The following is a 27,494-nucleotide window of genomic DNA, read 5'->3' on the forward strand; positions in this document are numbered from 1 at the left end:
ATGATCACCTGTCAGCGGCGGCGCCTGCGCACTGCAGCGGGAGGCGGAGTGGATGCTGATCACTCTGTATCTGGTGCCCCGTGCCCTCCATCCCTTCGCGATCAGACACACACGTACAGCGGACATCCGAGGAGGTTTGCTGGGGAAGACAGAGAGCCGGAGGTCCGGCCATGCAGGTACGCTCTTCGCGGCTCCTTCCGGAACGGCTGCGCTCCGGCGTTTGACATTGTGACCGTGGAGGGTGAAGGATGCTCAGCTGCAGGATGGGAGGAGATGAGTGAGGGGGACTCTGCGCGGAAAAACAGATGGCATTTCAGCAGATGAGGGGTTTGTCCGTGTTCCCTCATGATTCTTGATTTGAACTGATCTATTATTCGACAATTACGATTGTTCTCAAATCCGAAAAGTCCTCTCGGCCAAGGGCAACTACAAAAAACCCGTTATTTTTTTTAAAAATATTTGTGAAACAATCATTTTCCTCCAGAGTCACCTCTCACCCTCTGCGGGCTTACATTAGTAGCGCATAATGCAAACCGCTTTCCATTACAGTAAACGCTTTGCACGCATCCGAGCCGCTTCTGAGGCTCCGGGAAAACCACCGCGGCCAGAGGACTTTGCGTCGTAAACGTGAACAATTCTCGCTGTGAGACCGCACAGACGCGCACGGTCACACGAACACGTACCGCCTTTGCTTCGGATAGCGCGACTGCTCGCTTCCTATATGCATCATCTGTTGGGCCTCTTCCCGGATGCGCCTGCGGTTTCTCCAGAGACCGAGTGTGTGTAATACACGCGTGCCCTGCATGATGTCTCACCTCTCCATTTGCTGCTTGCGTGGATGAAGTTGGGGGTGGGGACTCGTGACATGTAACGACATTCAGCCGGACCGACGAGTGCACCTTTAGTGGTATTCTAGATTCGGTTTGTGACAGCGGGGTCAATTAACGATGTCTTGCATCGCGTCGAGGCTGCCGGCTGCTGTCAGGGTTGTCGACTGCGATGTGATCCACGGAGCGGCTCTGACCCTATCCAAAAGCAACTGTTGCGCTGTCATAAACGCCTGTATTAATATGCAAATCATCACTTCACCACGGGGTTGTTTTCTAAAGCAAATGCAAGGAATGCATGAAAAAAGGGAATGCAAGTATCACACATATTTTGGGAGGCGAATTAATCCGGTTTTTCAAATATAAAATTAGAACTTTAACCAAAATCACCCCACCTGTAAACCCATCTACATAATGCATTAATGCTCTGGAAAGGGATTTGTCTCCTCAGACCTTGAATTATTGGATTTGTGATATCAGTTTTCCTGCTTCAGCCTCTCTGTTGGTGCAGCTGGTTGTGTTTACCAGACTGTCTCGTGCCCATAATAAATCCTCTCGCTGTCTCGATTTACACCCCCCACTTTGAATGTTACTCTGTCTTTCATGGTTTTAGGAAGGCTGATGCTGATGCTGAACCAGAGGAGAGTCCTGGGAGCAGCAGTAGCGGTGGCGGCAGCACCAGCAGCACCAGTGGCAGCGGCAGTAGCAGCGGCAGCAACAGCAGCGGTGGCAGCAGCGGGGCTGTAAATGCCACAGCTCCAGCCCCAGCCCCACCTCAGGCCTCTGCAGGAGACCCTGGAGGGTCCGGAAACAGCTCCTGCTCCGACTCTGACAGTTCCATAGGTTCCAGCTCCAGCGAAGAGGAGGAGGAGGACGACGACGAAAAGGAAGAAGAAGAGGAGGAGGAGGAGGAGGGAGATGAAGAAGATCCCATAATGTTTTCCTCCAAATTCCTTAGTGGGGCTAATCCCCTCAATGCGGTATCCTCTGCTGTCAACAAGTTTGGTTTATTTGGAGATGATGGTGAGGGAGATAAAAGTCAAAAGGTGCCAGCCCAGCAGTCGGCGAAGCTACCTGCCCAACAGCAGCCAGTTGGAGGTCAAAGTAAAGGAGTGCAGCAAGGACCTCAGAAATCAGGCCAAAGCCCTTCTATGCAAAAGAGTCAACCTCTCCCTAAACAAGGATCACCACAGTTGAGTGGGGAAGGACAGACTGGACCTCCCAGCAAACCTGGTGGACAAGTTCCTCCAAAATCAAGGGCACCGCCTGAAGGGCAGCTTAAAGATGAGCAACAAAAGAGACAACCTCCAAGCTCACCACAGCCAGGGGCTCAACAACAGACTCTGATCAAGAGCGGCACCCAGCCAGAATCTCGAAAGTCGACATCACAACAAGTCGCACCAAAGACAGGGACACAAAAACAAAACCCTGTTAAGTCTGGAACACACCAAGAACCTACAAAAAGCGGCTCCCAGCAGGCACCACCTAAAGTAGGACAGGGGTCACCAAGAGCTGGACAACAACAACAACAGAGCTCTGCTAAAACTTCTCAGCAACAACAGGGCACACCTAAGGTGGGACAACAACAGCAAGGATCTCGGCCCACACCGCAGCAGGGGTCTCAGCCTCAAGGCCCACAGAGACCATTTACAGCGACCAAAGGAGGATCTCTGTGCCCTGTATGTAAAACCACACAACTCAATGTAAACACCAAGGAGCCACCCAACCATAAAATCTGTACACAGTGTAAAAAGGAAGTGTGCAGCCTGTGTGGTTTCAGCCCTCCAGACTCTGCTGTAAGTATGCGATTAGGATTTTATTTATGCAATACTTTCATTTAGTGCTGTGTACGCACATTACAATGTAGAATTCTATTTAATTTGGAGCGGTAGGCATTATTTTACATCATTTTATGTTCAACAAAGGATAGCCAGGAAACATACAAATACATAATCGAATAAAGTAAATAATTTAAAAAATAAAGTTACACCATTGAAGTTGCATAGAAATGCATTTATACTGTATTATCTTACCAAAAGGCATATATATATATATATTTATTTTAGTTTATTTAAAGTAAGATATGGGCCCTGAAATGTTGCTCTGCCCCATTTTCAAAAGCCCAAATTCAGACAGCAAAAGTCTTGATTAACCTGTCAGCTATAATCTGTACAGAATTGAAAACCAAATTTAAATGTTTTTCCCCAAATTTCAAATCAGAACCCTGGAATGCCAACATTTGTGTATGCAAACATGCTACTGTGGCCAGCACACCCCACAATGCATTATCCATTGTGGTATACGGGGGCCAGGCTATTATTTTTGAAATAGGGATTTTTGGATGTTTTTCAATATTAAACTTTCTTTTTCAAGATATCTTTTTTTTTAAAATGTGATAACATTTTGATGCTGTTGGTGCTTCATTAAAGAAATGCAGTTGTTTCTAATATTTTTTCATATCTATTATAATTTGTCTCCTATATATATATACATAGGGGTGTGAGTGGCTGTGTCTTAACTGCCAGTTGCAGAGAGCTCAAGGAGCATCCGAACCACAGGGAGCATCTATGAAAAAGACCACACCCAACAAAGGCTCTGCTACTCAGAATCAGCCACCGTCTGCCTCACCCATCAAAAGAGAAACGTCAGCTTCAAATTCCCCTCAGAAAAGGCTGTCGACATCAACAAAATCTCCAGCCCAGGGTGAAGTTGAAGTGTCTGATAGTCACAAACAGGCCAGTCCAGTCACCACTCAGAAAGTACCACCCAAGACTGAGAGAACAGAAGGGCCGCAGAAAACAGTCCATACAAATCAAAACACGAACAAGCAAAGCGGAAGCGCACCAGCTCAGCAGAAAGAGTCGGGGGGATTATTTGGCCTCGGGGCTGCTAAAGCTGAAGTTACAAAGACAGAAGAGTCGGTGACTGGGAAAATGTTTGGTTTTGGTTCCTCCATCTTCAGTTCGGCATCTACCTTGATAGCATCCGCTGTCCAGGACGATCCTAAAACCACTCCACCAGTCTCTCCCAAAATGGCACCAACAAAAGAGAGTAAAGCACCTGTTATCCCAAAGCCTGAGCAAGATAAGAAACAAGTGGAACCCACCCAGACAAGAGCCCCTCTGGCCGGACAGGTCAAAATGGCCAACGGTCTGTCGCAAACACAGAAGGATGCAGCTGCTTCCCACGGTCTTTCTAAAGCAGGTCCATCTGCATGTCCCCTCTGTAAGATTGCACTCAACATAGGGTCAAAAGATCCTCCCAACTATAACACCTGCACAGAATGTAAAAGCACTGTGTGCAACCAGTGTGGATTCAACCCAATGCCAAACGTTAAAGAGGTAAGACACAATTTTCATAATTAGTCTTGAGTTTTTTAATGTTTAAAAAAAAAGAGGAATAAGTGGCAAGACACAGGATATTAATTAAACTAATCAGACACTAGAAGGTGTCAAAATGTACAGGAAATATAATTTGTTTTTACTTTTGGCTTTTGGTTTCCTTCTATATATAAAACATATTTCATGTATTACACACATACACAAAGGAACACCACATACAGAGTAAATAGGCTCTGTATTTTTCAGGCTACCTGGAGCACAAAGGAGTTGACACTTGACTCTGTAATTCAATGCACAATTAGTTCCCTCCAAGGCTACTTGATCTTTTCTTTGCTGAAACTGCTTAAACTAATGGCAAAATCACAGGGGAACTACAGGGATGGAGAAATCTTGTTTCTCCAAGTGTCCTGTATGTGTGTGTTCGTGTGTGTGTGGGGGGGAGTGTTCTAAAATGTGTGCTGGTGTGGCTTTCCCAGTTACACACTGAAGAGACTTCAATAAAAAAATGCTGTGTATTATATGCAGCTTGTATACAATTATGATGACAAAAACAACTCAAACTCATTTTAAGTTCTCCATATTTATCTTATCAAGTTGTCTGACCAGTAAAAAGACAAATATTTGTGATTCATTCTGGGGTTTTTTGTTTTGTTTTTGGGTTTTTTTTTTTACTGTTGAACAGTTTTTTATTCATATTATTTGAATTATTCATGCATTATTTGTTTATTTTTATCTTTTGAAGGGAAAGGAATGGCTCTGTCTAAACTGCCAAGTGAAACGAGCTACCGGTGGAACTGAACATAATCCTGTGATGAATTCATCAGTTACAAAACCTTCTCCAGTGCCTCCTGCACAACCAAAGACATCTGCACCAGGCTCTCCCCAGAAGAAAATGTCAACACCAGCAGCACAGCAAAGCAAAGTTGATGCTCCTGGTCAGAAATTGCCAATAGAGAGCAAGAAGACAGGTCCACCAAGTCGATCAGGGCCGACAAACCAAACTGCACAGAAACAGGAAAATGTTAGTGCGCCTGCACAACAAGGAGGGGGATTCTTTGGCTTTGGTAGTTCGAAAATTCAGACCAGTCCTGCAAAACCTGCTGACTCAGTGACGGGCAAAATGTTTGGTTTGGGTTCCTCCATCTTTAGTTCTGCGTCTACTTTGATTTCAACATCTGGTCAAGATGAGCCAAAAATGACCCCACCCGTTTCGCCTAAAGCACCTGTTTCAAAGGAAACAAAAACCCCTGATGCAAAGAAACCAGATCAGGAAAAGAAATCAGACCAAACACAGGCCAAAGCGGCTCCACCAACAGGTGACAAAGGGGGAAACGCTCCATCACGGCAGTTAGGGAAAGCATCAGCCTGTCCACTCTGTAAACTGGAGCTAAACACTGGCTCTAAAGATCCTCCCAACTTCAATACCTGTACGATGTGTAAGAACATGGTCTGCAATCAATGTGGATTTAATCCCATGCCAAATGTCACAGAGGTAAGATCTTAAAGTTACGACAATATACAACAATGGTATTCTATACAATTTCTGATTTTTTTCTATGATTTCATATATTGATTTTCTTACATTTAGGTGAAGGAGTGGCTTTGTCTAAACTGCCAGATGCAGAGAGCACTAGGAGCAGCTGAACCTCCGGGAACTCCAGCAACAAAACTTCAGCCTTCTCCAAATAGAGTTAGCGCCCCTGCCCCAAAGAAGTCGCCATCTCAATTAGATCAGTCTCAAACAAAAAACTTTCCAACTGGTGCAGAATCTAAAATAAAGGAATCGTCTGCACCCGGTTCCCCCCAGCAAAAACAAACAACAGCAGAGAAGCCATCCAAAGCTGAAGTTGGTAAAGGACCAGATAGTCAGAAAATAGCTGGTGCTGGTTGTAAAACCCCGGAGAAGAGAGGTCAGAAACCTCCTGACCAGCCTTGTCAAACTGAACTCAAAACGATCAATACTACCTTAGGGGCACAGGAAGAATCTAAAGGACTTTTGGGATTTGTTGGACCTAAACCTCAACAAGACTCTGCAAAGCCCGCTGAGTCGCTAGGTGGAAAAATGTTTGGTTTTGGATCATCCATCTTCAATTCTGCATCCACCTTAATTAACTCTGCTGTGCAAGATGAGCAAAATCTGCACACAAGAGAAACACCACCCAAGTCATCCCCGTTAAAACAAACCAAGACAGAAAAAGCATCATCGGAGCAGGCGAAGGAAACTTTAGTTCTTCCTAAAGTGTCTACTTGCCCACTCTGTAAGGTCAAGCTCAATGCTGGATCCGAGGAAACTCCTAACTACAAAACCTGTACAGAGTGCAAGAAAACCGTCTGTGTTCAATGTGGATTTAATCCAATGCCAAACATGGCAGAGGTAAGAAAGCGAAGCATTTGAATAGCATCCCAGGATGAAAATAACTTATTCTTATTTGACATATTTTTTGTTTTTTTCAGGCAAAAGAATGGCTATGTCTGAACTGTCAGACACAAAGAGCTCTGAGTACTTCTGAGCTCACAGCACATCCTAGTAAACCAGCAAACAAGGTTTCCCCATCTGTTGCCAATCCAAAAACAACACTTTCGAATCCAATGGAAAATATTAACAAAGAATTATTGAAATCTGAAGCAGTGGGAAAAACAGAAACTCCGCTGGCTTTAGTACAAAACAAAAGTTCCCTAAAAGGTTCTCCTCAGAAAGTGGTTGAAAGACCAGAATCTGACTCACTGGGATCCAATCCTCAAAAACCTGTTGATCAGGCAAGTCAATCTAAAGCAAAAGAAATTAAGGCCCCTCAAAGTCCACAGCAAGAGTCAAGAAACGTCTCTGGTTTGAGTAGCCCTCAAAGAAAGCCCACTTCTGCAAAAACAACGGAATCAGTGACCGGTAAGATGTTTGGCTTTGGCTCTTCCATATTCAGCTCAGCATCCACCTTGATATCATCTGCTGTTCAAGAAGAGTCCCGCACTACACCACCCAGCTCTCGCAAGATGTCTGCACCACCCCAGGTCTCTCCTAAACTGTCTGCCAAGAAGATGTCTTCTCCATCAGTTCCTTCCAAAATGCCACCAACGGAGTCCAAAACAGAAAAACCAGAGCCGAAAAAGGAACCCGACTTAAAACAGGAGACTGCTCCCTCACAAACTCCCACAATGGCAGCAAAAACCCAGAAAGCAGACAACACCTGCTGTCCTTTATGTAAGGTTGAACTTAACATTGGTTCCAAGGACCCTGCAAACTACAACACCTGCACTGAGTGCAAGACCATTGTCTGCACTCAGTGTGGATTTAATCCAATGCCAATAGGAAAGGTAAGTCAACAATTATTTGGGAAAAAATATGTTTTAATACTGTTTGTGTTGATAATATAACATATTTGGCTTTCCTTTATCTTGGCTGAATTTTATGACTTTTGACTTGTGTCACTATTGTTTATGTTATTTTTTAATTATGAATTTATGTCAACTGTATTTTAGGTGAAAGAGTGGCTGTGTCTTAACTGCCAGATGAAACGTGCAGTTGGAGCATCTGAGCCCCCAGGACTTCCCACCAAGGTGCCAGAAAAAAAACAAGACTCACCTGGCAAAGTTTCTGCACCTGCAACACAAAAGCTGGATGAGTCTTCAAAAGCAACTACACCAAAGAAGGAACCTCACAGTTTGGTTTCGCCAAAGGAGACCTCAGAATCGATTACATCTCAGAGAAAAGAATCAGTTTTATCCGGCAAGTTGGACTCAAAGATAAAACAGGTAACAGATCCAAAGGCAGCAGATCAAGCAGACCAACCTGCACTCAAGCAGAGTGCTCCTGCTGCAGCTACAGAGCGAACGTCAGGGGGATTCTTTGGATTTGGTGGTCCTAAAGCTCAGCCTGATGTAGCAAAGCCTGCAGTTGCTGGGAAGATGTTTGGCTTTGGTTCATCGATCTTCAGCTCGGCATCTACTTTGATAAACTCGGCTGTCCAGGAGCAGCCCAAAACTACTCCACCAGTTTCTCCCAACATGTCTCCTGCAAAAGGTGTGAAGTCTCCTAGTGTTCAGAAATTGGAAGAGTCAAACAAATCACAGATTCCAACAGAAGTGGCTAAATTAGACAAAGCCCAACCAACAGCTGCTGTGGCTTCCCGAGATTCTGTGAAACAAATCCAGTCTACGTGTCCTCTGTGTAATATTGCCCTGAATATGGGGTCCAAGGATGTGCCCAACTACAATACCTGCACTGAATGCAAGAACGTTGTCTGCAACCGGTGTGGATTTAATCCAATGCCGAATGAAATGGTGGTAAGGATTACATTTTATTTAAATTTTACATAGTTGTTTGTTTTAAATATTATTCATATCCTGTTATTTCTAGAAATGTTTCAAAATAAAACAGTTTATAATGTTTACTTTTTCTCATTATTTAGGTAAAGGAGTGGCTCTGTCTCACTTGCCAGATGCAGCGAGCCCTTAAGGCCCCAGAAGCCACTTCTGTTAATACCCAGATACCTGTAAGATCCCCAAAGAAAGAGGCCATAGGCCCAGTTAAAGTTGACAATAAAGCACCAGAATCTGCTCAGAAAATGCCAATAGTAGGTCAGCCAGCTAAAACTGAAGGTACGGGTGATCCAGGTGGTGTAAAACAGCCTACATCTTCACAGAAAAAGCCACAGGAACCCCAGAAAATTCAGATTCCTGATAGAGCAGCAAACAGCCCAATCCAAAGTGAACAGAAAGAGAAAAGGGCCAATTTAACAACACAACAAGAATCTGGAGGCCTCTTTGGATTTGGTGGTGGAAAATCTCAATCCAGTGGTGAAAAGTCAGCTGAATCAGTGACTGGCAAAATGTTTGGCTTCGGTTCTTCCATCTTTGGTTCTGCATCCTCATTAATTACTTCAGCTGTTCAGGATCAGCCGAAGACCACTCCACCAATTTCTCCCAAAATGTCCCCAGCTAAAGAAAGCAAACCCAATGTTGCCACCGAAGTCAAGGAAAAAAAGAAGACACCACAAGTAGCTCAGCAGAGCAAGAAACCTCCATTAGTGGAGCCTAAATTGGATGAGGCTCCATCAGAGCCTCAAAAGCCTGCAGCATCTGAAGCAACTGCCAAAACAAGTCAGTCCTCGTGTCCACTCTGTAAAATTGGACTTAACATAGGAACCAAGAACCCTCCCAACTACAGTACCTGCACAAAATGTAACTGTACCGTCTGCAACCAGTGTGGATTTAATCCCATGCCAAATGTCTCAGACGTAAGTAAGATTATTTTGGGCAAATCAAAGATTATCAATCAACTGAAATGCACTTTAGACAATAATGTTAGAATTTCATGTATCACTGTACACATGCAAATGGTTTATACATAAATTTACTCTTAATAATGTGTTTTTCCCACAGAATAAAGAGTGGTTGTGCCTAACTTGTCAAATGCAACGAGCTGTCACTCCTGCTGAACCAACAGAGCCTCAGATAACGAAACCGCAGGCATCACCAAATAAAGTGTCCACATCCAGTGCTAAAACAAGTCCAATCAAAGAGATTATAACCATACAAAAGTCAGGAGAGAAAGATGAAAATCATCAGGGAATCCAAACAGCTGGGGGACCAAGAAAAGAAGACACGATGCCTCATGTAGAGAAGCCCTTAGGATCTATTTCAGGGCCCACAGAAGAGAAGATAGACGGGTCACCTCCTACCATGGAGTATCCAAGCATCACTACACCTCTCACCAAAGGGACAGCAGCTGTTACATTTGACAGTAACAAACCATCTCTGGATCAACCAGTTGTGGTTGATAAGGCTATAAAAACATCTGAGAGTTCCCCTGCCAATAAAGATATTGGCAAAAAAGAAGAGGCGGCTGAAACAGTAAAGAAATCTACTGATAAACTAGAGGAAGTAAAACCCAAACAAACTCTAATCGGAGAATCAAACCTTACATCTTCACTAGCTGAAACTACTCCTTCAGTAACACAAACACCAAATCAGGAATCGGGAGGATTCTTTAGAAGTAGCAGCCCGAAGCCTCAACTTTCTACCTCAAAAACCACTGAGGCAGTGACTGGAAAAGTGTTGGGATTTGGTTCATCTCTCTTCAGCTCAGCATCAACCTTGATAACATCTGCAGTTCAGGAGAGTCGCACAACGCCTCCAAATTCACGCAAAATGTCGGCTCCAGCACAGATTTCTGACAAAGTTTCAGCTTCAAAGATTCCTCCAAAGTCTAGTCCTCCAGTTTCTCCAAAGAGAATGTTAACAAAAGAGACCAAACCACCTACTACTCAGACACTACTGACAGAAAAGGAACAAGACAAACCTCTGCAAGCTAAGGTTACTACGCCAGCCCAGACCAAAGCTGACAGAGGGCTGTCAGAGCCTGGAAGACCAGACGTTGCTCCTGCAGCAGGCAAATCTACTTGTCCACTCTGTAAAGCAGATCTTAATGTTGGCTCAAAGGACCCTGCCAACTACAGGACCTGCACTGAATGCAAAACTCTTGTCTGCAGTAAATGTGGATTTAGTCCTATGCCAAGTGTAAAAGAGGTAATAAAATTTATTAGTCCCTGTCTTCATGCTTAAGCGAAAAACTCATTTATTGTCTTTATTTTTCAGGGAAATGAATGGCTCTGTCTCAACTGTCAGATGCAGAGAGCACTTGGAGCTTCTGAGCCTCCAGGCTTTCCAATGATAAAATCTCCAACTTTACCGCATAAAGCGGTCCCTGCCAACACACAGAAGGAAAAGAGCCCAGCATCGACTTCTCAGGAAGATATCCCCAAACCAGATTTAGCCAAGATTAATGTTCTTAAAGCAGGTGAACCAGAGGATTCATCCCTTGGTGAGGCAGCAAAGAAAGTCACTCCAGACACTGTGTCTTTGTCCGACAAACCTACTGTCTCAAAAGTTGAAGAAAAGATTTTGGACCAGACACCAAAAGGACAACCTATTTTACCTGAGCAAAAGGCTCCAAAACTGGATCCCACTGCAGCTAAGTCTACTCCAGATCAAGAAATTAAAAAGCAAGACCCTTCAAAAGATGTGACTTCTATGACTAAACCCCCGTCACCAGCAGCTCCAGAAACAGTTAAATCATCCCCTCAAAAGCAACAACCAGCAAAGCCAATAACAAAAGAACATTTAAAAACTGGAACATCTCCTGCCAAATCTGCCCCACCACCAGCCCAGCCTCCTAAACAGGATTCCGGGGGCTTCTTTGGCTTTGGTGGTCCAAAATCACAACCTGCCGTTGCACAGTCTGCTGGGTCAGTAACTGGAAAGATGTTTGGTTTTGGTTCGTCTTTCTTAAGCTCTGCATCTACTTTCATAACGTCAACTGTCCAGGATGAACCCAAAACTACACCGCCTACTCCACGAAAGATGTCCACTGCAGGGCATGCCTCACCTAAAACTACACCACCTGCTTCTCCTAAATCATTACCTGTGAAGGACACTAAGCCTCTTAAAACTGAAGAGAAGACACCAGTAAAACCTCCACAGGCTCCAACAACAGCCCAAGCAAAACCACCGCAGGCTCCAACAACAGCCCAAGCAAAACCACCGCAGGGTCCACCAACAGCCCAAGCAAAACCTCCGCAGGCTCCACCAACAGTCCAAGCAAAACCTCCGCAGGCTCCACCAACAGCCCAAGCAAAACCACCGCAGGCTCCACCAACAGCCAAGCAAAACCTCCACAGGCTCCACCAACAGCCCAAGTAAAACCTTCGCAGGCTGCACCAACAGCCCAAGCAAAACCTCCGCAGGCTCCACCAACAGCCCAAGCAAAACCACCGCAGGCTGCACCAACAGCCCAAGCAAAACCACCGCAGGCTCCACCAACAGCCCAAGCGAAACCTCCGCAGGCTCCACCAACAGCCCAAGCAAAACCTCCACAGGCTCCACCAACAGCCCAAGCAAAACCTCCGCAGGCTCCACCAACAGCCCAAGCAAAATCAATGGAGGCTCCACCAACAGCACAAGCTAAAGCAGAACAAGCTCCACTAGAGGAATCCAAGGCATCAACAGACCAACAAGGTGCTACAAAGGCCAATTTATCCATCTGTCCACTCTGTAAAGTCCAACTCAACATGGGCTCCAAAGAGCCTCCCAACTACAGCACTTGCACACAGTGCAAGACCACGGTCTGCAGTCAGTGTGGATTTAATCCAAAACCAAACATGGTTGAGGTAAATGGCACCATACATGACAGATTCAAAGTGAGCACTAACTTAGCTAGACTATTAAATGGTCTACAAATTGGGAATATTACGAAGTATATGATAGTATTGTCTAAATATCTAGAACTTATCATTAATTAACTGACAACAGAAAACTGTAACACATCAGTTTATTAATTCATTCAGATTTCTTACAAACTGAACTCACTTATTTCAAAGCAGGATTAGAAGATTTGATGTGGCTTTTTAACACATAAAAAGGCCTGATGATTCAACTGATTTCTGTTTATTTCATTACCAATTGAAACTTGCATTAGACATAACATAAGAAAAATATATTTAATAGATGGAGATGTCTGAAATTGTTGAATATTCTGAATATATGTGAACACCATCTTCTTTAATTTTTGATTGTTACAATTTATTGTTCTTTATCAGGTTAAGGAATGGCTTTGTTTGAACTGCCAGATACAGAGGACTCAGATGGAATCTGAACCAACTGGACAACCTGCAGTGAAACCACAGCTCTCCCCAAGTAAACTTGTTACACTTCCTGAATCGGAAAAGAAGGATGTGTCAACAGCAGCCCAAAAGGAGAAGCCACCAGTAGTCAAGAAACAGGTCACTGATAGGCAAGACACAACCAAAATTGAGACAGTGACTCCGTCCATAAAAACAGAAACACCACAAAGGATTTCTACAGAAAAGAAGCAGATTATTCCCACCACTGAACCAAAACAAGGCCAGGAAGTCTCAGACAGAAAGCCCCCTCAAGTCCAACCTTCACCAAAAGCAAAGCCTGAGATCAAGACAAGTACTTCAAAACAAGAAGAAGCTGGTAAACCCCCTCCACAGCCTCCAAAATCTGCACCTGATTCTGCCAAATCTATACCTCCACCTGCAGCTCAACCTGCTAAACAGGAGTCCGGAGGCTTTTTTGGATTTGGTGGTCCAAAAACACAACCCGCAAAGTCATCGGAGTCCATGACAGGAAAGATGCTGGGCTTTGGTTCCTCTTTTTTCAGTTCTGCATCAACACTAATAACCTCAGCTGTTCAGGATGAACCTAAAACCACGCCGCCAACCCCTCGCAAGATGTCTACTTCAGCCCAAGCCCCTGAGACACCACTGCAGGCTAAGGCTGCCTCATCGGCAAAGGCCAAAGAAGAAAAAGGTCTGCCGGAGCCTCCTAAAGTTGCAACTAAAGCCAGAGTGTCAACCTGTCCACTCTGCAAGGTTGAACTCAACATGGGCACCAATGACCCTCCCAATTACAACAGGTGCACAGAGTGCAAGAACACTGTCTGTAATCTTTGTGGATTTAATCCCACACCTCATACTGGAGCGGTAAGTCCTATGAAGCATGTTTGTGTACTATTGACCTTGATTTCCTGTCCAAATCCTTCAATCACAAGAGTGATTTTGCTAGCTGGGCGTTACTATTATTTACAATACAAGAGATTTTTTTGCGAACACTTTTTTTAGAACTCTAACCAAAGTTGGAGAATCTATGATAATGGTTGTAGACTCTAAACTATAACTGAAGTGGTTACCTACTAACCTAAATTACTTATTTGCTTGTTAGGTCACAAATGGAGCAAAATAGTGTATTGCTGAAGTTGACTTGGTTGGGGTGCTCCTTATGGATTATATATTTATTGGTGGCTAAGTGTGAGACATTTCCTGATAAAGCAAAAACAATGCAGCGGTTCACAGAGGCTGCTCTCAAACAGAGAGCTTTGAGTGATTACATAATGACCTATGAGGAGCGCAGGCCAGCAGACTTGCGCAGTGAAAATGTATTAACGTGATGGAGGGTTGTGCAACAGCATTAGTGAGATGGGATCTACTGCCGTAGCAGAACAGGGAATCTCCAGCCACCCCCGTGAGGGATCGGGGATGGCAAAGCCTTGTGATATGCCAATAAACAGAGGTGAAATGGATTAAGTCCAAGCCAACATGGTGCACTGCATTAGAGCAGCACGTTTCCTTTTAGGCCGCCTGCGCTCACTGCTTGGTGGCTCTGTGTTGTTAGAACAACTTCCCCTTCATTTAAAGCAGGTGTCAGTAGTCTGTGTTTAGCATTCGTGACGCCTAGCCATGATTGTCATCAGATCCACCTCCTGAGACTTAATAACCTATTGATGGTCAATATCAATTTGTTTAGTGACTCACTAAGAGGAAATGTCACAACAGTTAACTAATAGACTTCCTGTTGGTAATTTTACTAAACTGACAAATAATACTGAAATCTTTTTAAATCAGGATTTAATTATTATAAGATAAATTGCGATCACATAATTGCAAATCGGTTAGAAGTGTATTTTATAAAGTGCAAAATGCACAAAATGATTTGCTTTTGGTACAATTTCAGTTCCTGTGGCAGAATACAATCCAGAGAACACATTTCGTGAAGTACACCTGCTCCTCATATGTCACTGACCATCATGGAGGGAATAGACAGCCTGTGCAACATATTGTTCACTTAAAGGAACATAAAATAACTGAGTAAGGTCAGCTACCGTACTGAGTGCTCCCATTGTGACACATTCTCTCCACAGGGCATGCGAATCAAATGGTTTTAGGGACAGACCACTTTAGAAATATTGGCCGCTAGCAGCAAGCCTGTCTATTTTCTTTTTCCTGTTCTGCCTCAGCTGATGTCATCAAAAGCCTCGGACCATTGTCTGAGAAGTAGGACACACGTGTGACATGCTCTGCCAGCTATGGCTTTGTGTGTGACAGATGAGACAGCTTTTTTTGTTTGTTTTGAAATGTGAACAAACTTTAAATAGATATTCCTTTTTATATCAGAAAAATGTTATTATATTTTGAATTTTATTGTTTGTCTTATTCTGGCAGCCACTGGAGATTGTCTGCCAACATTTTGCAAAACTTGCAAAACTAAGCATCCTTTTTTGGCTTTATAGTTGCAAGGGTGCACAGTTTTAGGTGTAAGCCAGACAACCGCAGACTTTTCCTGGTAACTGAGACACGACTGGTGTCAGTGTTAAAAATAGTCATTATAACGAGACCAAACACAGCCTGGCAGGTTTATTCTTGCTCTTTTTCTAGAACATTTGTCTTGAGGGAAAAATAATGCTTTGCAAGGCTCAAATTGAGCAAACTAATACACTGGACCTTGAAAGCCACAGTGGGAAGAAATGAAAGAAACTGTGTTTATTGGCACGATAAATCTTTGATTATCTGCATTTTGTCCCTGAACTCTGAGGCATGGTATGTTTAATGACAAATACATTTTAAAGGATTTTATGCTTTAATTTCTTATCCACCAAGAAAGGACAATGTTATTTTGACACAAATTGTGACTCTTACTGAGAAAACATTGGATATCAGCTTAATTGTATGTTCCCTCAGTGATGTAACTCCTGCTTTTTTACCTTTTTAGACAACTATACAGCATATTTATGGTAGCTACACTTTACAGCCATCATTAAGATTGCCGATGGGAAATTTGACATATTGTAGAGAAATGGAAATTTCCCAGAGTTTAGAAAGAAACCCTCTCGAGTGCATGCTGTCTTGTCAGAACTTGATTTAAGGGCTCTCGCTTTGTCTGGGTTGCTTGGTATATCAGGCAGCTAGAGCTTGTGACAAAGGTGGTTCCCAGAAGATCAATAAAGGTCTTTTCAGCTCCCCTACCAGCAGCAAAAGAGCTCTTGAAGACTTAGATAAGCTGTTAGAGCTGCAGTCCTGTCTATCACCTTTAAATATCATACCATGATGACAAATGGAGAGCGTCAGGATTGATACAAATAAAGGATGTCAGGTGGCTGCATTTAAAGTTGTTTTCATTATAAATATAAATATGGAACATCTGGTTTCACAATATGTGAAATGGACATTGGAATGCTTTATTGCCCAAGCACGTGATGTCCCAACTGCTGTCACAGTCAATGTCTGTTAGTCAAGCTCAGAGGCTATTTGTGGGCAGCATCTTCTTCCTGAATGCTCTGCTCTCCTGCTTCGAATTTATGAATCAGATTTAATTAGACAAAAAGACAGTGGCGTCTCTCCAAACATTGATGCCTGGCATCCAGACTGGAAATGAAGCAGTCACTGCCACCGGAGAGGAACGTGAGGGGATTAAGGCTTGTAAGGTGGCTGCAGCATCTACTTCTTTGAAAAAAAATACTTTGCTTTAGCAGATTAAGAAAATTCTGCACAACTGGTTTAGTGTTAAAGAGTGAATGTTCATCGACATATTTAAGGCATTTACTCAGCTTTCAAAACACCACATTTGCATGCTTGGATAAAACATGACTGCTGTACTCAGTGTTGTTGAGTTGGAATGGAAAAGGTCAACGACCGCAATCACAGTTTCGGAGCGCTGTGAAGTGGAAAGCTGCATTTTGAGGACCAACAAAAGGACTCAGAAATGAAAAGGCATGGCTGACAATGCTGTTTGATCATTTCCTTCCACTCATTCGTCTGGTTTCCTTTTCTACTGGATTAAAAAAAGGCTACAATTTACATTTTAATGTGATTTCTACAATGACATAACTGATTAGGTAAAGAACAAATGGGTGTCGGCCACTGTATTTATGTCACCATATCCTGAATTATTTAAAAATGTCAAAGGTCTGAGCAGCTCTTATTTGGAAAGGCTAGCTATCCCATAAATTGGGAAGAATCTCTACCAAGGCTGTGTCATACCAACCTTTACACATTTATCTAAAAAAGATGAAATCATATACATATCTGTCTGTTTTCATAGAAAGTCTAAGGTACATGGGCCCAAGAAAATCATGATAATAAATTACCTTACATTTAGCAGCGTCAACTGCTGTAAACTGGTTTAAACTGCAACATAATATATGCATTACAGTTATAATCAATTATTGTAATTAATTATACATTGATAATTCAGTTTACGTATGAAACACTGAGTGTGCAAATTGTCCTGTTGCTGTATTATATTAATCACAACAGTGGCACAAGATTAAACTTGACGTGGGCTCATTTTGATTTTGCTCTCAGCTTGCAACAGATCATGCTGAGGTTAGATTCATTTTTGTTTACTCGATTATCAGTAACATTCACTCTACTGATGAGGCTCTGTGTCCCCTCAGGCTCTGTGTCCCCTTTGTGATTATCTTAATGTCAAAAACCATAAATAACAACACAGAATCATCTCAATAAAGAACAAATTCCATTATAAAAAGTTCCATTCATTCTAAAACAATATTCTTCAGTCTTTGCAAGTGTTTAGATACGTGATATTTCAACAAATTGAATCAGCTACATTTGCAGTGCGATATTTTTGCCATGCTTCGTCCAATATAATAAATGATGTCTGGTGCAGCTGGATTGGAAACTCAGTCTTACGCCAGAATATGACAGAGGGTGGGTTACATCACTTGCCAAAGCTCAGCTCAGCATTTGAGCACGTGAACGGCGTTATTTACGTCACTGCAGTCTGAATCAGCCCTAATCTCCATCACAAACACACAACTTCCTCTCTTTATAAAGTCTAGGAGGATTAGCACATGTCATTATTGTGGTTTCATATTGTATTAAAGGCTCAAAAATAATCAAAAAGTATAATAGAATTAGGGTTAACCCAATTGGACTACTTTAATAAGAAAACATGTAGATACCAGTCACAGCGGTGAAATAACAGTACACAGCTGGCCTTTCCTCTCATAGTCATATAATGTTGGTACATATAGCTGTAGCTCATTTAATTGCTGATTTAGCTGATGAGTGAGTTGGTGTTGCCAAATGATGAATGATGCAACGTATGCTGAAACAGACATGATGGGCTCAGTTTTGGATTACAATTGTTTGATGGCTTCTAATTAAATATGTTATTTTGCTGTAGGAGGAGTGGCTCTGCCTGAACTGCCAGACTCAGAGGGCATTGGCTGGACAGTTGGGTGACTCAGGAAAAATGCCACAGCCTTCACCTGTTTCTCCTAAGAAAGAGAGCAGCACTAAACTTGTATTAAAGAAGACAGAACCCACACCTGAAGAATCAGCCCCTATATCTGCCCCTCTCAAAGCAACTTCAACTGGTCCCAGTACTAAAGCAACTATGGAGCCCACTGCTGTTAAGCCAGGAACCACACCACCACCTGAGGAAATAAAAGCTGGGACTACATCTGTATCTCCAGCAGCCATTGATTTGCCTAATACAGCACTGGTATCCACAGCAGGAACCAATCTGAACAGTGTAACAACTCCAAAAGAAACAGCACCAAAACCAGAGGTTGCAGTGCAAAATGTAGATATCCCAACAGTTGCAAAACCAGAGATAAAAGATCCAAATATGACCAAACTTCCCAAAATTGAAGCGCTTAAACTCACAGCTGAAGCAACGCATTCTACAGTGACAGAGGATGCTGATGTGCCCCCGTCCACTGGTGCTACAAAGGTTGATTTGGCTGGTGCTGTTCAGTCAACAGTGAAACAGACAGAACTGTCTACTCAACACAGTATTACAAAGGAAGCACAGCCTGACGATAGCATTCCAGAGACACGGAAAACAAAGTCATTACAGCAAGTTGAAATGCAACTGAGTTTACAGGAACCACATCTGGAAGCAAAACCAGAGACACCAGCCGCAGACAAAGACAGAAGTAGTAACCAGGCTCAAGATGTGGGCATTATCGTATCTAAGGAGACCACAGAGAGCATCGTTGTCAAAGTAAGATCATGTCTTTGACTCATTTTATTTTTTTAATTTTATAATAGTAAAAAAAAAAAAAAAAATCATACTGTGACTACAAATTAAGTGTTTTCTTTCTTCTTCAATTTTAGGAGCAAGCTGAGACCCAGAAAGAGCCAATAACAAACCAAAGACTTTCCCTAACTGGAGGGAAGATTAATACTGAAACAACAGAAGCAGAAGCATCTGATGACACAGCACCCCAGATATTACCTATATCACAGGAGGTGGAGGAACGGATTGTCAGTGATACAACTGAAAAAGACAAAGTTAAACCCCAGAGAAGGCGCCTCAGTTTTCAAGGCAGAGGCGATAGCACTGAAAGTGAGGTCACACTCTCACCTAAGGTCCAGAGGAGAAGGCTAGAAGTGAGCAATATTTCATCTAGCAGTGAGGACATCAAAACTGAAAGCCCGGACTCCTATATGGAAGACGAAGATTTCATTCGCCAACAGATAATGGGTATGGGTGACGAAGAACAAATGTCACTTTCAGAAGATGAAAAAGAGAAGGCGCCGATGAGTGAAGAACCAGTCAAAGAACCTGAGCTTGATAATTCAAAAATTAGCAAAGATGACAAAACAACAGATCTCCCAATATCTGAAAAAGATGTTCAACAAACAACCCCCAGCATTTATAAAAAAGCTATTCCTGTCATGAGGCAGGCTACTGATGAAGATATAGATAGCATCACAGAATCCCCCTCTAAGGGGTCATCTAGTGTGCAGGCATCTAGTTTTACTCCAGAATCTTCACATACATCAGCCTCGTCTTTGGAGGAGGACAGTGACAGTAGCCCCAGTCACAGGAAAATCAGTGGGGACAAACGTAAAGGAAAATACAGACAGCAAAAACTGCCTCTGCCTATCATCGAAGACTCTTCAGAGGATGAGAAATTGAAAAAGGAGGATAAATCAAGGAAAGATAAAGATGACCTTGAGGGACAACCATTGTCTCCATCTGATGGTGCTTCCTCTCCAAATGATCTAAGACAGGTTGTTGTCATGGAAGAAACCAGTAGAACATCTGGCTCTGAGTTCTCTGCCAGCATTGAGTCAGAACCAGAGATGAGGCAAGCTCTACAAATAGGACGTAAGCCTTCAACAACAGTAATTCCCTATACACCAGTTGAACCATTTATAGAGAATACTGTGACAAAAGTTCTCAAGAGTGCTGAAGAAGCATATGAGGAAATTATTCAGAAGACAAAAGCTATTCCCGGGGAAAGTCCTCCTGATATAGAGCCGCTGTATGGGGGAATGGCAATAGAGGACTATCTTTATGAATCTTTAGTTGAAGCACCTGAAATTAAAATAAGTGAATCCAAAGATGAAGCATTCCAAGGCGATTCTGGGTCAGAATCTGTTAAAAAGCTCAGATCTCCAGAGGAAGTCTATGAAGAAATGATGCAGAAAAAGCTAGAACTGATGATGATAGAGCAAGAATTTCAACAGGCCCAGACAGCCATGGAATCTTCCTTTGGGGATTTAGTAACTGGTCCTTCATCAGAGGCTGAAACTTGCATTGTTACCATACCCGCAGAAGAATCCTCTATCACCGAAGAGACAAATGTGTCTCCTACAAGCCCTGAAATTCCAAGTGAATTACCTGTGAAGAAAAAGAAACGACCAGCCCCACCTCGCCCCTCTGAACCACCTAAGCGCAGTGAGGTCTCAACTATTACTCCAGGACGGTCCACAGGCTTTGTCAGGCCAATGACTCCTCAAGATCCTGCACTCAGAAAGGCACTGTTCCCTATACCAGATCTTAAAATAACGCAGTGTTCATCTGGCGAGGAGGAAGATGATAGTCTTGCTGATGAATATGGTGTTGGTGTCTCCTCTGATATCACGCCCAGTGATGAATCTGAGACTAAAGAAGATCCACCTGTAAGCCCACCATTTTATGAAACAGCAGAAATTGAACCAATCTGTGTGGTTTGTGAAATTCCAGAACCAAAACCAATTCCAACTCCAATTTCAGCCCCAGAACTTACTACTACACCTTCACCAGTATCACCAGTTTCACCTACAACTTCCAGTCCAGATTCCAGTTTAGAATCCAATGCTACTTCTTCACCCTCTTTCAAAGCTCAAACACCACTTTCACCTGATTCAACTCCATTGTCTACCCCAACACCTCCAACTTCATTTGTATCCCAGTCATCTGCAGATATTTCACCACCATCACCAGTGACAATGGCAGTACACCCTAGTGGGGTCCCTTATCCCACTTCCTCCACAGTTGTGGTTACAATACCAGATGTTGTGTCATATCAAGCCACAAGTCAAACAACCGCAGTAGCCCAAGTAAAAGATTCTACAGAAACCCCACAGTCACTAGCAAATATGTCCACGCCTTCTGCTGTTGTAGTTCAGATGCCAGATCTGGTTTCATCTCCGTCCCAGGTGCCATTTGAGCCTCCAGCTTCTATACAAGTCTCAGCAGCATGTCCATTGCCAGTTGTTGTTTTGAGTCAGTCTACATCCCTCGTTTCAACAACATCAATTAAAGCCTCCTCTTCAGCTGCAGCCCATGATGTTTCTCCTTCTATTCCTGTAGCTTCAGGGCCAGGGCCAGTTATAGTCCAAATGCCTGATTTGGTTTCAACTACATCTCCAATATGTGGACAAACTCCACAACCAGTGTCTGCACTTGTAACTCAAGCTCAAGTTTTAGCTCAAGCTAACTTGGTTCACTCAGTTCCTCTACAACCCGTCACCCCCGGTACCAGCCCAGTTTTAATTCCAACTGTAGCTCCAACACCAGCTCCTGCGTCAACAACTATAGTCAAAAAGAAGGTCCCACCACCTCCTCCTCCTCGTTCTACATCAGTGTCAGTATCTGAGCCTTGTGCAGAGCAGTCCCTTATAAAGATTGATCATCATGTCAGTTCTACGTTGACCACTACAGCCAAGGATACCACTGTGACTGGTCAGCCAATGAAGTCGGTGATTGTGGATATACAGCCAAGAATGGAAGAAATTCTTGCAGATAACATGGCCATTGCATCAACCAGAAAAGGACATGTCGTCATAATAGTTCCCAGTGCTGAAACCACATGTCTGCATGGACAAACTTCACAAGACTTAGCTAACACTGCACCGACTGTTTCCACCCCTTCGCTGACACAAAACAGGCAAGCAGCATCACAACTTGAATCTAAAATACCATCAACTGTTGCACCTTTACCCTCCACTAAAACACCAGCAGAGATTATGGTATCAGCTTCATCGCTTCTGTCGAAACCAACACCTGGGGCAAGAATTGTACAAGATACCTCCCCACCACCTTCTACCACAACGCATAAGCCACCTCTTTATCCAAAACCACAGGTTCCCACTACTGTGACAGTTACTTCAGCAACATCAGCTGTTACAACGGTTTGCTCTTATCAACCTGCTAAACCTCCTCCACCTATTCCACCTAAACCTACATCAATTCCAGCAGGATTAGTTTTCAGCCACAAGCCTGGTGAGAGTGTTAAACCACCTCCTGTTGTCCCAAAAGCTGCAACGCTTCCTAGGACTAAAGAGCCTCCAAATGCTCTTTCCCTAAGTTTAACACGACCAGTGGAGTCTAAATTGGGGACAGCCTCTCCAAAATCGCCCTTATCTCCAAGATACGCTAAGTGTTTGCAGACCTATGTTGTAATAACCCTTCCATCTGAGCTTGGTTCACCACCAGAGGCCATCACAGTCCAGGCACCTGTGCGAAGAGGTTCTATTCCATCTACAAAAACTTCAGACATTCAGACTTCAGAGCAAAAAGCACCCATTGAGGCATTCTCGGCACAAGCTATGGTTAGAAGGGCCTCTGTCCCTCATGTCAGACAGCTACCTCCAAATTCTGCAGGAGAGCAAGTACAAACAACTGTGGTGCCTGTAGTAGTTCCTACAGACGTGCAAGTCAGCAGAGATTATGTTCTCTCTGTAGCACCAACACCACCATCTGTAGCTGATGACAATAAAGTGTCATCAGATCCAGAATCATATGTTACGTTACACAGTGTTCCTGCACCTATCAAGAAACCATTTATAGAGCAGAAACAACAAATTGCTCAGCAACCAACCAAAGCTATACCTGAGGTCCAACCTCCAAGTGAGCAAGAACATGCACAGTCTATTGTACCACATCCAGACTTTACCGTCAAGATCACTCCCAGCGTGCCAGAAGTTTCAACTGAAGCATCAATTCCACAGAGCCAAACACCATTTGTTTCTGCAGAGTCACAATCTCAAATGGACTTTGATACTAAACAGCAGCCGCCTGAAGTACTTTTAGAAGTAGTAGTTTCCCAAGATAACCTAGATTCAATCCCCTCTCCTGTTCCTTATACACAAATTGAAAATCAAATTAAAATACCACAAACAGAAGAGGATATGCCTATTGATGTAACTATCACAGAGGAGGTTTTGAGGTCACAAACACCACATAGCAGTCAGCAAACTGCTCTCCAACCACTAATGGCGATTCAACGTCTTGACAATGCATATACCATTGTCGAGGTCCCTCCAGCAATGCAAATTGTTCAGCCCTTGGATGTTCTGCCCCCAGTAGCACAGTACCAATTCATACAACATTCACTTCCTGTGACAGAAGAAGTCACTCCAACAAAACCATTTGCAGAAGTATTTCCAACTGAATCTGTCAAAGGGCCAGAAGTTACAAATCTGCTGACAGCAACGCAACCAATAACTGAAACGGCTGAATTTATCCAAATGCCCAAGCTTTTTACAACTGATGATGGAGCGACATCATGTTCTGTGACAGAAACCCAACTAATCGCTGGACAGCAAGACAAAAGTCATGTCACTGATATTCCTCAAGTCTCTGAAGTAATTGTAACATCGGTCGTGGCACACCCAACACCCCAAATAGATCTAATGGCTAAGGAAACTTTAACGGATAAGGTCGTGACAGGCACTGCATTGTCATCTTTATTATCATCCGAGCAGCCTCAGACAGTACCTGGGATGTCCGTGGGAATAATTACAACTGAGGAAACCACCATGAGAAGGAGGGAATCTATAACATCTACGGTGCATTCACCTTGTACTTCAAACCAGATATTTAATTACTCCACAGGTCATGGAATCCCTACAAAGGTGGCTAATACTGAAGCCTTTACTTCCAGTAGGAGAGAATCCATAACCATTCAGCATCCTTTGGCAACAGTACAGGTGATCAGCATGCCTGCAGAAAGGGATCTACACTCTGATGGTCAATCTGTTCAGGTCCACTATGAAGCAGGATCCGTACCTTTAACTGAGCAAGGACCAGGAGTATTAAGTTATTCATCAGAATATGATCAACCTCTGGAAATAATTACCACTGAGGCATACACCAGGAGAACATCAGTGCCCACTGCACATGACATTGGCCAGGACACAGGTGTATCATTGGTCCCACTCACCATTACTAAATTTCAACAAGAGTCTATTGAGAGCCAACAGATTCGAGGTCCTGAAAAGGTGGTCTCCAGTATGAGTCACATGTACTCTTCAATTTCTACCTCAGGTCAACCACCTCAAAGCCTGCCTAGTTTGGTCACTCAAGTGGTTACAACTGAGGTCCAGAGAACCACTGTTTCTGTTGTCCATGAAAGACTTCCTCAGGTCCCTCCACCCAGCGTTGCGGTCACCATACAGTCAGATCTAGCTAAAGTCCAACCCTTGACAAAACAGAATGGAAGGATTCTGTATCCTGGTGATGTTATTGATTTGCGCACTATAAAAACTGGTGTAAAAATGACTGAACAAGGTATGGATTTGACACCTCCCGAGTCACATCGGCAGTCATTTTTAAGCGACTACACCGGACGTCAACTCACAGCGGTGCAACCAGAAATTGTAAATCTTAGCTCAGAAATCACACCTGCGCCCACTCTATCTGTTGTCACTGACAATATCACAATAGTCACATGTACAGCAACAATTTCCTCCTATAATAACACCCCAGCAGAGAAGCCACTTGATTTGCAGGGCCCTGCAACATCATTGCCTCTACCTCTCACTACATATAAACCATTTGAACCACTAGCACAGATAGTCTACAAACCAGTGAACTCTCAGCCTGTAGCCCATACTGTGACGGCTCAAGACACACCTATTAATCTTTCCTTCGGAGTTTCCTCAGTAAACAAACAGTCCTTAACCCAAGGAACCATAAGCAATGGACGGCCTGTAGTTTCATTAGAAGCAACAGGTGCAATTGATCTGTCAAATTACAGACCCGTAAGAGCTATAGTAGCTTTGTCTGGCACAAGCTCAGGAGTGGTGACAAGTGTTGTGGAGGATGATGGCATCCCAGTAGATCTCACAGCTGGAAGAAGGAGTGTATGCTGTGATGTTATTTACAAGTTACCATTTACAGGAAGCTGCAGAACACAGCCCCCTGTTACAACTCAGCCGGATGGACTGTATGGCAGTCAAGAAGTGACTAATGTCAAGGCAACCATGTCTGAGAGCAATCTAATGGAGTCAGGACTTTTCTCCTATGATACCAAAACTGATCAAGGATACCTCAATGGATCATCAGACGGGGCTATAGACCTTACTGCGGCCCACCTTTCTGCAGGTAATTGCATTGCTGTTGTTTTTTTTTAAAATTGAATATATGCTTGCTATATAGTTGTTCATTGTGCATATTATATTTTTGTTCATGTTTGTAATGTGCATATTTTCATTATTTTTCTTTCTTGTTTTGTCTTTATACAGATGCATGTGTTTGCCTGCGTGTGCTTCCTCAGTATTTTGGTTTTGCTTCATGCTAGCCAAAATGACTACAAATGTGCATGTGCCATAAGGAACATTTACAATCAAATTTGCATGATCCATAACTCAAATTGTAAAATAATTGTGAGATCATGATTTACTGCACTTTGTAAGTCTATTATATTTTTGATTATGACAGGTAAAGCTCTAGACTACACTAGCAAAGCAACTGGAAGCTACCCTAGGACAACTGCTGCTCCACATTCCCAAGTCCCTGCTGCTGGGTTTGGTGTCAATACTGTTCTGAGAACCTCAGATGGAATAGTTTACTCTTCTGTTGCTGCCCCTGCTCCATCGACATATGCAATTACAACCCAACCTGGCTCCATTTTCAGCACAACATTGACACCTACATCAACAGTTCAAAATGAAGCATTGCCATATTTATATGGATTCATTCCAAGTGCAGATCCAGGACAGTTAATTCCATTTGACCCAGGTTTAGGTAAGGAACTTCTACCAACTGCTTTAGCTGACATCATAACAGGATATCCAGAAATATACTCAGACACAACCCTCGAGGCAATTGCTGCCTCTCTGGATGTCTTGTCCTCCTCTCCCATATTCCCTGGCTTAGACAACAGCAAGATGGCCCAGTATCAAATGGAGAGAGAGTTTCTCGAGCTAGAGAAACTTAAACAGCTCTGTCTTGCTGAGGAGTTGGAATGGGAAAGGCAAGAGATCCAGCGTTACCGTGAACAGGAACAGTTTATGGTGCAAAGAGAAATTGAAGAGCTTCAAGCTCTGAAACAGCAGCTTCTCCTCCAACAAGAGGAAGAGCACCATGCTCACATGGTGGCCCAGCAGGAGACCTATGCCCAGCAGAAGGAGCAGTTGCAACAAATCCAACAACTTCAGTTACAACTTCAACGGCAGCTAGATGAGCATTATGGCAGCACTGGCACAACAGCAAACCTCTTAGATGCTAAATATGCAGGTGTAGGAGACAGTGGCCAATACTGGCCGGTCAAAGATGAAGGAACAGTTCCATCTGGTGGGCCACAATTTGAGGAAAGCCATAACCATCTTAATGTAGTGAATAAACAACAAGCTGATCAAGACATCGGGAAAAAAATAATTGATAGTGGAGTGCACACAGATGATGAAGATTCATCAGAGAAGCCCCATGTAGGAAGAAGAAGGAAGAACAAAAGAAATATTGATAGCGATACTTCAGGTCAGACTGATGATGAGGACCAAGATGAATGGGATGCTCCCACAAAAGCCCGAAGGCGTTCCAGAAAACATAGTGGTGATGGAAAACATGGCTCCAAAGTCTCAAGCATTGCTATTCAAACAGTGGCAGAGATTTCTGTCCAGACTGACCACTCTGGAACTATCAAGAAACCCAATGTCCAAATGGACACTAAGGTGGAAATAATAAAACACATCTCAGCTCCAGAGAACTCTCAAAGGGGTGGCAGTCTGAGCTGTCAGACAGAGTCAGACAGAAGACACATTGAGCTTGACTATAATACACGCCTTTCAGGGGATATGCCTTCAAAATCCAAAATCTTTTACAACCAAGTCCCTCCGTTATCCCCGGAAAAATCAAGCCAGAGAATGCTGACAGCTGATCCTAGCAGATTTTCATCCGGCCCCAGGATTTTAAAGGCTGGCCAAAAATCTCTCTCTGATCCCAAACCCCTTAGTCCCACCACTGAAGACAGGATGAGTGGATACTATGTGGACAGCTATTCTGTAAG

At 43.3% G+C, this 27,494-nt stretch overlaps 1 protein-coding gene across 1 annotated transcript in view; it reads left to right on the plus strand.

Moving 5' to 3' along the window:
• pclob (piccolo presynaptic cytomatrix protein b) overlaps window positions 1–27,494 on the plus strand; it is a 45,266-nt gene continuing 17,772 nt past the window's right edge. Inside the window, exons 1-15 of the mRNA XM_057052651.1 lie at window positions 1–176; window positions 1,441–2,623; window positions 3,323–4,168; window positions 4,911–5,660; window positions 5,757–6,542; window positions 6,623–7,477; window positions 7,643–8,446; window positions 8,572–9,399; window positions 9,545–10,690; window positions 10,760–11,809; window positions 11,842–12,330; window positions 12,760–13,668; window positions 18,167–18,991; window positions 19,105–25,591; window positions 25,928–27,489. Of these exons, the coding sequence (XP_056908631.1) occupies window positions 1–176; window positions 1,441–2,623; window positions 3,323–4,168; window positions 4,911–5,660; window positions 5,757–6,542; window positions 6,623–7,477; window positions 7,643–8,446; window positions 8,572–9,399; window positions 9,545–10,690; window positions 10,760–11,809; window positions 11,842–12,330; window positions 12,760–13,668; window positions 18,167–18,991; window positions 19,105–25,591; window positions 25,928–27,489 (18,696 nt within the window). The remainder of the gene's footprint in view (window positions 177–1,440; window positions 2,624–3,322; window positions 4,169–4,910; window positions 5,661–5,756; window positions 6,543–6,622; window positions 7,478–7,642; window positions 8,447–8,571; window positions 9,400–9,544; window positions 10,691–10,759; window positions 11,810–11,841; window positions 12,331–12,759; window positions 13,669–18,166; window positions 18,992–19,104; window positions 25,592–25,927; window positions 27,490–27,494) is intronic.

Source organism: Takifugu flavidus, chromosome 13 (genome assembly GCF_003711565.1).
Source record: "Takifugu flavidus isolate HTHZ2018 chromosome 13, ASM371156v2, whole genome shotgun sequence".
Lineage (NCBI taxonomy): Eukaryota > Metazoa > Chordata > Actinopteri > Tetraodontiformes > Tetraodontidae > Takifugu > Takifugu flavidus.